Source organism: Bos taurus, chromosome 23 (assembly GCF_002263795.3).
Source record: "Bos taurus isolate L1 Dominette 01449 registration number 42190680 breed Hereford chromosome 23, ARS-UCD2.0, whole genome shotgun sequence".
NCBI classification, from domain to species: Eukaryota; Metazoa; Chordata; class Mammalia; order Artiodactyla; family Bovidae; genus Bos; species Bos taurus.
This window is the reverse complement of record NC_037350.1, coordinates 4,565,809-4,579,092: the sequence shown is the minus strand read 5'-3', so window position 1 is coordinate 4,579,092 and position 13,284 is coordinate 4,565,809. Positions and strand designations below refer to the sequence as shown.

The 13,284-nt window shown below is 36.0% G+C and overlaps 1 protein-coding gene across 1 annotated transcript in view; it reads right to left on the bottom strand.

Annotated features, from left to right (window-relative positions):
* Nucleotides 1-13,284, bottom strand: part of BMP5 (bone morphogenetic protein 5) — a 144,212-nt gene that overhangs the window by 35,651 nt on the left and 95,277 nt on the right. Inside the window, 1 exon segment of the mRNA NM_001305016.1 lies at nucleotides 12,290-12,438. Within this exon segment, the coding sequence (NP_001291945.1) occupies nucleotides 12,290-12,438 (149 nt within the window).

Sequence of the window (13,284 nt, the reverse complement as noted above, 5' to 3'; positions counted from 1 at the left end):
AAATAGATATTTAAAAAGAAACCATCAGCATGAGTTGTTATAGCCAAAAGAACTAAGGGATGTGTAATTTACATTGAAACAATTTTGTTCAAAATATGATGTTTTTAGCAAGGCTTTTATGGCTAACCCAATGTAACTCTGCTCATAGGGGAAAAAATTAGAAAGCAAAGCTAAGCACATTGACAAATTAAAAGTGTGATTCATTGCCAGATACTTTGTCTTTTCAATTTTGGAGGAAAATTTTATCCCAATTTGTTGCTCCCCAAAACACAATTCAGGGAATACTCTCTAGGGCTGGCATAATAACAGGTCACCATCAGCCTAGATGCTGGGAAGAGAATTGATGAGGTAAGACACAGGATGAATTTCATACTGAAATTTTGCAAATAATCAATAAACTGTGGAAACTGCATGTTTGACTCACCTCAAGTGAGTGCGTTGCACCGTGATTGAAACTACAAACTTGGGTACCAGTTGAGACTTAGTAAAGGATGATGGGAGAGCAGACCTGAGGATTCTATGATGGGAAGTTTGGACTAAGGGTACAAAAACAGAAGGAGAGGAAACGAGGGGTGGGAGGGAGAACCTAGAAAAATACATTAGTGAGCAACCCAGGGCACAAAGAAAAGGAGACGTCTGTTATCAAAATAAAGAAATGGAATTTGACTAAATTTAATTACATGTTGAAGCTGATCACTGGCAGAAAAAGTTACAGTTTCTTCTTTTCAGTCTACAAATTATCAAGTTAACAGTAACTGTGCATGGAGCTATAAGAAATATTGAAGTAGATAGATTTTAAAAAACAAAAAGCTGGCCAAAAATGCAGTTACCTTTTGTCGGTCAGATCACAGTTAGATTCCAGGCAGAAAATATAAAACCCAAAGGCAATTCCCAACAATCCAACATAAAGCTCAATTTTGTTCAATAACAAGCATGATTAATCCACTGTTCTGTTTGGAAATTATAAAAATGCATTGTTTTTCAGTTTGGAATTTATATAAAATTCATCTCATTTGTGAGAGTCATAGTATATAAGATCTGACTTGGAAGACAAATCATTTTTAGATTCATGGGCAAGATTCTTGAGCTTTATAAGACTGTTTCCTCATGTACAAAATGAGAAATCAGTGAAAATAAAGCAGACATTCCATTTAAAAATCTCACCAAATGGCTGACATCTAGCACCCTCTCAGGAAATGTTAGTTTCCATAAGTTATTAATATTATATTGGTTGACCACCACTGCAAATACGTGTTTGAATGCTTATTTTATATGAGCTACAGATATACTTAGGAAATAAAACCTGAATTGATCATGAAAACTAAAAAAATACAAAATATGAGTATGGAATTATTAAACATACTGACAAAATCAGATTATTAAAAAGCAGTTCTTTGTATAGACAGAAAATGTTTTACTAGGTTGAGTCAATTTGAAAATACATAAAGTATAGTTTATAAAAATAGTATATGACTAAGAGGAGAATTAATAAGATGTTAGGTTGAACAAGGTAGAAATTTAACAGTGCCTCAATGTTTCTGTTTAGTTACTCTAGCCATGAAAGGCATATTGATGACTTTGCTCATTTTTATGCAGTGGGAAAAGAGCAAAAATCTAAAGCCAGGAAAGATTTATGTTCTCTGATGTGCTTTAAGACATAACACAAGTTAGAAAATCCATAGGTCACAGCTTACATGGGTTTGGAAAATTAACAAATACTGATCTTAAACCCCAAAGGAAATCTATGTCATATTTATTTTTAGTAGAAATCTAGTCATTTTTACCAGAAAGATACAGAAAAAAATTCTTCTCAATGGAAACTCTTCTAAATCATTCACATAAATTGACCTAGGCAGTTGTTTTGTTTAGCTATCTTCTAAATCTTGCTTTGGCTTGATTCATACAAAAAAAAAAATTGAAAAATGACATATTGCCATAGATTTATTTATGCTTTAGTGTTTTTAAAATGTATAGAAATAGAAGCCGTTTTAAAATGTTTTAGAGAAATTTAGATTTCCATTGTGGCACTTAAAGAAAAGAAAAAATATAATCCTACTAAATGCTGTAATAAGAGCTCTCTAGATACCTTAATAATTATAGATTTTCAACTGTGAGCTTATCTGGTCCTTCACATGATTAGTTGGGAATCTGTTTATGCCCAGGTATTTTGCCTCTTTGTATACACATACACATTTACCCCAAAAGAAAGTTCATGGGATATCTAACATTTATTTCCCTTTACCTATTTCTCCATCTCTGATTTTATATAATATCTTGAGTTTTGTTTTGAATTCACTGTACCCCCTCTGAATATAATATTGATATATGTATCATGCTAAAAGTATAAATATATGCTTATAAATTGCAGTTATCTGAGAAATTATCTCAGGAGATATAATAATCCCTAGACAAAGGTCAAATAAGCAGTGAATTCTTCTAGTCACATGAACTCACTCCTTCATGATACAAACAATTCCATAGCCATTAACACCCAGGTCTTGGGGCACTATTTTTAATCTAATGCCTTCAACCTGCCCTTTTTCACACACGGATTTAATTTCTGAACTAAGGGGAAATTTTAATTTTACATCTTCATTGCATTTAAGTTTTTGAAGATTCCTTGACTGACCGTAGTGGCTCAAATGGTAAAATCTGCCTGCAATGCAGGAGACCTGGGTTAGATCCCTTGATTGGGAAGATCCCCTGGAGGAGGCCATGGCAACCCAGTCCAGTATTCTTGCCTGGAGAATCCCCATGGACAGAAGAGCCTGACAGGCTACAGTTGATGGGGTCACAAAGAGTCAGACACAACTGAGCGACTAAGCACACACACATGCATTCCTTGACTATCTTCCTAATTTATTCTTAAATGTTCATCCTAAAGTCAAGCAAGTATGCTCTAGTTATCCTCAACAGTAAACAGTACATAAAGAACCACTTCATTTATAGTAATATTTACTGAAAACAAATCATAGGACTATATGGTCCTTTTTCCTATTAGAACATTTAGCAAGATACGTGATTCATACATTTTCTTGGAAGTAGAGACCCTCATTTATTTATTTGAAACCAATTGTCATCACCATAAATTCAGCAGCAGGGAAGCACATGGTTTTATGAACAAAAATGACTTAATTGCTTTAAAACATCAAGTTCAGATAAGGGAAAAGCTATTATCAAATCTTAAAATGTTTAAGAGATCTTCTGATAAGGGGACATACCTCAACTTTCTGAAGTGAGATGCATAATAATGAGAAACTGTAGTCAAAACAGCAGGACAAAAAGAAAAATATCACACTTAATCTCTGAATTTCTTCTGCTACTTATTAGCACCATGTCAGCTGATATTCAGATTAAGCAGCCATATAGATCATCTGACCCTTAACACAGATAGATAGTCATTGACAACACAGGGGCTTAATTTGGAAAATTTCCCCCTGAAGTAAAAAAGATTGTGTTAGGGAATCCAGGGATAACTCAGCAAACTTATTTAATCAGATACTTGCATTGAAAAGAAACAGATTCCAGGACTTACTAACTTTAAGCAGATATCACATTCAGAACTCCACATCTCTCTCAGACAGAAGTGTTCACATTTAATAAAAGGAAAAGAATGTCAAAGTGAGTAACCCGCACATTTGGTTAATGTATGGCAACATGAAAACTTTAGATTCTAGAATAGATTTTTCTAATTAGGAGTATATATTCTTTAATTCAAAATATATCATGGAATTTTTGAAAAATCTAATTTTTAAGGTGACACATTAAGAAGACCTCACAAATATTGCAGTTTTGGAAAAGAAAAATTTATCAGTATGTTAAATTACTCTGCACCTAAGAACTGACAATAGAAATAAGCAACCCATTCATATTTTTGGAGAAACAAAATGGAATCCCATTTCTTATTAATGTAAGTGTGGCAGCTATCAATTTCCAGGAATGAACCCTAAAATTCCCACAAGTGAAGAGTAGAGAGCATGGCAAAAACTTGGGTAATAAAAGTTTTAAAAATATGCACTTTCAATTTAATTGCACTAACTCAAGATCTTTTATATAGCTTGAATAATTATGTTGGTGAAAATACAAGAGGATTAAATTGTTGGTGCTTTTAGAAAAGCTCTGATGCTGTTCAGTCACCAAGTCGTGTTTGATTCTCTGCAACTCCATGAACTACAGCAAGCCATGTAGTGTCCTTCATGGAGTATCCCTGTCCTTCACTATCTCCTGGAGTTTGCTCGAACTCATGTCCATTGAGTCAATGATGCCATCCAACCATCTTATCCTCTGTCACTCCTTTCTCCTCTTGCCCTCAATCTTTCCCAGCATCAGGGTCTTTTCCGGTGAATCGGCTCTGCACGTCAAGTGGCCCAAGTATTGAAGCTTCAATGTCAGCATCAGTCCTTCCAATGAATATTCAGGGTTAATATCCTTTAGGATGGACTGGTTGGATCTCCTTGCAGTCCAAGGGACCCTCAAGAGTCTTCTCCAAAACCACAGTTCGAAAGCATCAATTCTTCCACACTCAGCCTTCTCTATATGGAATAGAGAAGTTTTTGTGTACCAACAAGTAGGAAAAATAGTCTTCCTAGGTGGCACAAGAGAGGGAAGAGACACGGGTTTGATCCCTGGGTCAGGAAAGTCCCCTGCAGAGGGAAACAGCAACCCACTCCAGTGTTCTTGCCTGGGAAATCCCAAGCACAGAGGAGCCTGGCAGGCGTGTGCTCTCTTCATGGGGTTGCTGCTGCTGCTGCTGCTGCGTCGCTTCAGTCGTGTCTGACTCTGTGCGGTTGCAAACAGTCAAACAAGACTGAGCACACAGTAAGCAGAAAAAAAAATTTAAAAGCCATAACTTTACCCCTTTATAATGTATGGGAAATACAGCTGCTAACCAATATGGGTTATAATCTGAGAAAGCAATAATTTTAATAGTTCATTTCCTTGACTTTCAGAGAGGTCTTCTATGATGTTTTTCCAATCAATGCATAGAGTCTCTTCAGTTTTCTGATTTTCTTAATGGAAAATATTATTTATGTAGTGGGGATTTTATACAATTTGCTAAAAATCTTAACACATTAGGAGCTCTTGGGCCCAACTCTTCAACAAAGACAATCAGCGTGTTTTAATCACGTGTTCTATTAAAATACTGCTTGTAATTCAACTGTCCTTGAAAGAAGCCATATTGATGTGCAAGGTTTGTTAATAGTTTTATGAAGAGTGTATGAAGCCAAATGATAGTAATTTACACTGATGTCTCTCTGGGTTGAAATTTTTGTCTTATATAGGTCAGCCTTTTCAGCCTTTAATCAATTATGCTTGTACAATACACATTACCCTATAACAACCGCTGTTTCCCTTATATTCATTGATGTAACTAGTTATTTCCCAAATAACTATATTATTCTTTCTTAAAAATAAAATGGTTGAGTCTTAAAGCTATCATATTATTAATAACTTGATATTTCCTGATGCCTATGAAGACCTAGCCAATATAAGCATTCAATTGATCATGGCACATATCACTGAATGTTCATTTCTGTTGGCTTCATACCCTAGATCTGAATGTACTTAAAAGCTTCCTACCAATAATCATTATGTTAACCGAAGTTATTAGACGTGCACCTAATACATTATGCTTCCAACTCAAGATTTAAGAACATATGTCAATAATCTTGGGGCTTCCCTTGTGGCTCAGACTGTAAAGAATCCTCCTGCAATGCGGCCTCTCTCCAGTGGACTATCATTTGTGAATTCATCTGAAACCGTATTAAATCATCTGTAAAATCTCCACAATAAAAGCACTGACCCTAAATTAAAGGTGTCATGTGGAGTAAGTCTTTGTGTATTTTCTCATCCAATTCAACCTAGAGATTTTATTCTTGTCCTACCATGTTTCAGGTACTACTGTCTAATATAACCGTGCAACATTCTTGAAAGGTGTTACCCGTTTACTCATTTAGCTAATGCTATGGCTAAAATGTAAACTATTTTGTCAAAGCCAAAATTTTAATCTAGTTTTCCTAATGATTTCTTCCTAGAATTTGTATTTCCAGAATGGAGCTTTCTACTTTGTTTATCCTCCTTATTTAAATTAAGTATCAAAACCTTAAAATCTAAGTTCTCATACAAGACCTATAAATTTCTTTATATTATATTAAACATTATAATGAATTTAATTTGATAGTTTCATACCTCTGAAATTTTCTTGCCCTTTATTTGGCTACAAAATTTACTAAAACTTTGAAATCCTTGACTTAAAATCTGATTTTTTACCTTGATACACTTGGAAATTATGCCACAAACTTTGTTCAAAGAAAAATGGATTTTAGAGTCTTATTTTTTTTTAAAGAATCTTATACTGTTTCTTGGACATTAAACAATACTCTGACAGAACAACATTTTGATGACTTGAATACAAATGAATCAGAAACATACGGATTGAATTTTCCTTGACATATAAGTGGGTTTGAATAGAAAGGAAAAAGTCATTGGCAAAATTTACCCTGAGTATTGCCAAACCTAAAACGTCTGAAAACATAGAGTTTTTAAAAAGACATTCTAATGGTCCCAAAAATACTATCTTTGTTTTCCATCTTTAAATTATTCTATAAACCCAAATTTGAAAAAAAAAAAAAAAGAATTAATTTACTTGGACGGTTTAAACTATATAAAGCATCAAACAATGGAAAATTATAGTGTTTGCCGAGAAAACTCAAGTGTTAAAATCTAGAGTAAATTGCTCTCTGGATAATAAACTCTGTGTACATACACTTTTGTCTGTGTGTTTGCATGTATGTGTGAGTGTGTGCATGTTTATATATGTAAAGGATCGTAATTACTGCAGATTTACTAGCAATTTTAATAAAGATCTAACAAGGCACGTAATTAATGTATCTTTATAAATCAGGGAACTGAAAATCTTAAATTTTAAGATAGATCTAAACCTAATCATTTCCTGCTTAAAAAAAAAAAAAACAAAAAAGACAGAGTAACTATTTTACCAGGTTATTGACTACTATGAGAGAGTGTTCGAGAATTCTGAAACTAATTTAGCACAATTGGTACAACCACTTGTATGGAATTTCTAAATTTTGCTGTTAAGAAGTAGCAATGTTTCTTTTCCATTTGCTTGCTCATAAGTTTGCTTTCTTTAGCTGAAACAGACATATGGAACTCAGAGAATTTTCTATTCTGCCTGAAAAAAATCAATAGAATATCCTTAAACTCTCCTGCCAAATCCATGGCAGTTCATTTATCAAATTACTAAAAAGAATATTTTACAAACTGACATACTTTCCACATGTCCTCTGAGGAATCATGATGTTACTTTTGATTTCAACAGTCTTTTGATTTCCAAAATATATTTCGGCTTCTTAGCTGTTTTTTCTTTGTGAGAGCAGGGTAAACAAAATTTAACAATCCGTATCAGTGATTTCCTCCCCACTTTAAGATTGAAGCAGTTTTAACTACTGTACTGTGGTTTGTGGTATAAAGTTCTCCTGTGTTAAACCAAAATTGTTTGGTTAATAATCAACCCAAATTTATAGTTTGGAATTTCTTCTTAAGAGTAACATGTTCATATATGTAAAATAGATAAACACCAAGGTCCTATTATATGGCACAGCGAACTATATTCAATATCATGTAATAAATCAAAATGGAAAAGAAAATGAACAAGTATATTTATATAACTGAAACAATTTACTGCACACCAGAAACAAACACATTGTAAATCCACTATACTTCAACTTAAAAAAAAAAAAAAGAATAACATGTTCAAGGACAGGTGGTCTGCAAGAATCTTTTACTTCACAAATTCATTCAGTGATCATTCAGAACATGTTTTTAATACCTACAACTTGCACGGTACCAAATACCAAGGATGCCACTGTGAGCCAGAAATACACATCTATGATCTCATGAAACAGATATTCAAATATGCAATCATGCAAGTGTTACTCTGATTGATTAAAGCAGCAAGTCTAGTTCTTCAATGACTTGTGGTCAAGCTACAAGAATATATACATAAATGTCATGGCTTGTCCATAACTGATCTCCCAGTCCCTTTCATAAAATAACAGCACTCGCAACCGTAGAAATACATGAAAGCTCTTCTAGCCTAGTCTGGACTTCGGGTTTTTCTGAAGGATACCATGCCATTTTGCCATTCTATGGATTTACTCCCACTGTTTCTTCATCCAAGAACTAACTCACTCCTCCTTCCTTACACCAACTCCACTCCCTCCTCATTTTCATTTCTTGAAATCTTAGCCAAGTGACGGAGCCCAAAAAGTCACCTGGGCCATGGTGCTTTTGGCTCCATTTGGACTTAACCACCTCTCTCACATTTTCCTGTAGTGTCTTGATTGTATTACTATTTTTCGGATTTAAGGCACTTTATTCCTTCTAAAGTAACTACAAATGTCTATCTCCCAGTTCATAGTCTCCTTAACACTTTGCCTTTATTTATTTTTACTTTTTGGCTGTGTCACACAGCGTGTGGGATCTTAGTTCCCCAAGTAGGGATCAAACCCTTGGCCCCTGCATTGGAAGTCTGTAGTTTTAACCACAGGACTGCCAGGAAGTTCCCAACACTTTGTCTTGCCTGGATAGGCACTAGAAGATTTTGTGCCAAACAAATCAATAAATGAATAATGGTCAACAAAAGAATTTGAAAGCTGGCTTTCCTGAGCTTCATTTTTTACGATTTCCAACTACTTTGCTGAGAAGTAAACATGTTCAGAATCCATTATTGCAAATAAAAGATGTCTGTCTAATCCGTTTGAAGCAATATTCCAATAGAACATTGAGAACATCAGCAGTGATGAAGGAGCAGTAATAAGTTGGGGCATCTGGTTATCTATGTTTACAGAAGCATGCCACAAGCCTAGTTTCCATGAGGTTGTAGTTAATAAAACTAAGGTGACCCCAGAGGGTCACTTGCTTTCCCAGAGCCATATATGCTCTAATGCCGGTTAAAATCTGTTAAGTGTTTAAAAGTTAAGTATCGCTTAAATACAAAAGGCCAGGTTGCCAGCATATTTAATCCTTTTAACATTTTTGTATCAGACAATACTAAAAAATCAAAGAAAAGCAACATAATGCTGTCTATCTCAAGCCTAACTTTTAAATAAAGAATTTGGAAACCTTTGAAAGAAGTTAAATGTGAGTTTAGTTTAGGCCCCAAAAAAGACCCATAAATAATATGAGTCATTTAAAGTAAAATTACTCCTAAAATATAAGAGAAATCAATCAAAGGAAAAGGATAAACAAAATATAAAGTAGTTCTCAAAGGAAAGGATGAATTGGAAGCAAGAAAGAACTAAACAGTTTAGAGTGTAAAGGAAAGAAAACCAACATAGAAGAAGTAGAAAAAAAAATAGAGAAATTTCAGAATTTTCTAGTTGGGAGGGAAGGGTGAGGAAGTTAAAAAGAAACAGGGGTCATATTTCACAGATCTCCTGAGTTTTGTTTAGTTAGACATTTCAGCATATCTCCAAGGAAAAGACTGAGGGAAGCACATACCACTAATTTAATTTTTCTTTGGACCGCATACCAGGGAAGAGACTCCTGGCTCAGCCCCTCCGGGTACATTTCCCTGTCACATTTCTGACCATAAATGTAGAGTAGTTGAACACTGTAAAAATTTAAGGGAGATTATTTAGATGTATGCCTTTCTGTCTACATTTACAATGATTGAACTCTGAAAATCTTCAATGATAGTCTCAAAGCCATTATGGAAAATATCTTATAATTCAAAATATCTTAATTGCTTATGAGAATTTAAAACATCAGTATTGTAATTAAAATCTATGGAAAAGTCTGGATTGGGAGCAGATGTCTCAAACTTGTCTGTAACACTTTAAATAAGAGCCTTCCTTTTCTAGCTCAAGATCTGAGGCACGTGAAACCTTCAGTAGACAAACTCTGGAATATGTTTGATTTGTGTCTGTCAACCTCACTCCACATACACAGTCTTTGGGGTAACAGCACTGGGCATGGTCTGATTCTCAGGCTACGAATCTGGTTGTAGGTAAAACAATGTTTCCATGAAGTCCAATTGCATCAGTAATGATCCTCCTTGAAAATGACCCAGGGCAGATCTAACTTTTACTTAACTCGGCAGTTTATTAAGCAAGGCTTTAGTGCAATATAGAAAGGAGAAGGATTCTAGGGCTGATGTTTCTATTGCTGGATCCTGCAAAAAGCTAAAGAGAGTAAACTAAAATAGGGCACATTCTCTAATAAATCATCATTTTTTTAAATTTTTTATTATTATTTTTTTACTTTACAATATTGTATTGATTTTGCCATACATCAACATGCATCATGTGTACACCTGTGGCAGATGCATGTTGATGAAATCATCACTTTTAAAACCACACTCTGCAGCCACGATCCTACTATTTTCGGGTGTTGAGCAAAAGCATAAGTTAGGCCCACTTGGTAGACTTCTGAATATTTTGAAAGCACTGATCAAGGAAACAAATCATTAAAGGATGTTTTATCCTCCTGTGGTAACAAATATAATTTTAAATGACCTGGAAGTCTAGATTTGAATTTAAAACTTTGGACTCTGAGTGATCAAAGGTGAACCAAGCCTTGTACTCCCTGACCTCTTGATCAAACAGGCCAAAATCCTTCTCATCATAGTCTTTGTGAACACTCTTTTGTTTGCCCAAAATGCCTGCCCTCCAATTTCTTTGCCAATCACATTTTCCTGAACGTTATCATTGCAGCCAGAATTTTCTCACTGTTTGACACTCAGCATGTAGCCACACGCACTCAATGATATTACGTGCGGACTACTTATGCCTCATTTAGCTGCAAGCCTCAGGAAGCCACCTCTGCACTTGTTCACCATTTTATCTCCAGCATTAAGCCAAGCACATAGCACATCCTTATTCAATGAGTACTTCTGAGCATAAAAATACCTTCTGAAGCTTCTCAGCAAAGATTTCCTATAGACCTGTGTACTAAGAATACCACCTGCCGTATCAGTAAACAAAGGTCGTTGCAGCATCAAGCCATCCCATTACAGACGCCCCAGTCAGCCCCGAGGGAACTCAGGGTGGAAACAGGATGCCTCCCTATCAAACTGTCAGCCGCCACAGCCACCCAATCCCCGCAGCAGTGCACCGGAGGAGACTCCGGATGAGAAAGTACAGGATACTGGCCCCCAATAGCTGAGGTGCATATCAGAGGGATGATTTCAATGAGCCCAGACCCTTGCATCTTCCCATACATAGAAAAGCCCTAAATTCACTAACTTGAGATGTCTTGCTTTCTTTAATTAACAGTAATCCCTTGATATTCCAATTACCTGGTCTTTGTTGTAAAAAAATCTCTGTATATCCTGGCTCCCCCCTTACCTCTTTAGAGCAGTCCCTTAGTCATGCAAGGATGAGATGGTTGGATGGCATCACTGATTCAATGGACATGAATTTGAGTAAACTCCGGGAGTTGGTGATAGACAGGGAGGCCTGGCATGCTGCAGTCCATGGGGTCACGAAGAGTCGGACACAACTGAGTGACTGAACTGAACTGAACTTAGTCATATAAGAGGCTGCATCCTAGGCCTAAGTCCTCAGTTTTGTCCACCAAGTAAAACATAACTCTCAACTTTTAGGTTGCTCTTTTCTTTTTTTAAAGTCAACAAATCTCTCCCAGAAGTGATCCTGGAGCTGTTGTCTTTTGATCAAATATTACAGTATGTTAAGATCTAACTCAGTAACATCTTCTGCATATTCGTGAGTCTTTTGTTCCATCCTCACCCTCCTCTGTGTTATGGTAGGTCATTTGTCTGTTTCCCTATCGCCTGCTTTGATATATATTTCTTTTTTAAGTCAAGTTTTGAGACATTCTTTGACTATGGTAATATTTATTCTTCTTTAGAGTACAGTTCTATACGTTTTTACAAATTACACAGCTGTGTAACCACCACCACAGTTAAGACATGGATCCACAGCACCTCACACATCACTTTCTTTCAGTATTGCTATATTACAGTTGTGCTGTTTATTTACATACAGGCCTTCAACACAAGAATAAAAACCCCAAGACCAAGAAGAGGGCTTAAGTTGTCTTTACCTCCCACAGCCATTGCAGAGCCTGACAATAAATGCATGTTGTTTACAAATCAATTAACTAATCAATATATTGCTCTGTCTTATAGACTGCACCACTTTGCACATTGTGTGTATAAAAAATACATTGGTTAAATCCCACAAAAAGCTGTAACTCTCAATGGGTACAAACCAGTACCACAAAATGTACAAAATTCAGTGCTTACCATCTCCTGTTTCTGCACAAAGTTGTAAGCCCAAATTGTTCTGTGGATTAATCACCCAATGATTGCTGGTCACAGTGATATCAAAGACAAGCCAACCCACATCGAGAGCTTGGGTTTTCCTTGTGTCTAACAAGAATAGATCTGCGTCCCTAAGGAGAAAGAAAACAACAACAAAAACAGTTACAGGTTTGAGTGAAAATCATCATTCCCTACACTTAAGTGAAAGCTCTACAAAACCACTCTTAAAATGACAGGAGTTGATTAAGGAACAAGGGGAACAAATGACTCAAGTGATGACTAATAAGATACAGGACGTTTTATTGCTAGAATCCCAACCCAAATCTGGTGCAGATTAGGAATATCTGAAAGTAATTTCCATTTTCCTGCTCTTCACTGTCAAGTTTCCTTTACAAACTGGCTTAGTGGTCTTGATTTAGTCCCTGATAATCAGTATTTCCCCTAACCACTACCTGTAAGGAACAGGACACTGGCAAGTTCATGAGCAACTGTTGAACTGAATAGAGAGGAAGCGACAGCAGCTGCTCCAGTCTGAGTGGCTATGGATTCTCCATGGAGGTGGAGGGCAGGCAGTCTGTGATGCAAGCCTTTCAGAGATCATTTTCTCTTTTAGAGATCATTTTCCTTTAGTTTCCACTTTATTACACTTTTTCCCATTTTTATTTCATTTTATGTTTTTGTTATATAATTATTTTATGGATACCAGGCCAAAAGAAGGTCACCAAATACATCATTGGATTAAGGGAGAAGTCCTATAGATTGGGGATTCCCTGGTAGCTCCGTTGCTAAAGAATCCACCTGCAATGCAGGAGAGCCGGGTTCGATTCCTGGGTCAGGAAGACATGCTGGAGGAGGGATAGGCTACCCACTCCAGAGTTCTTGGGCTTCCTTGGTGGCTCAGCTGGTTAAGAATCTAGCCGTAATGCTGGAGACCTGGGTTTGACCCCTGGGTTGGGAAGATCCTCTGGAGAAGGGAA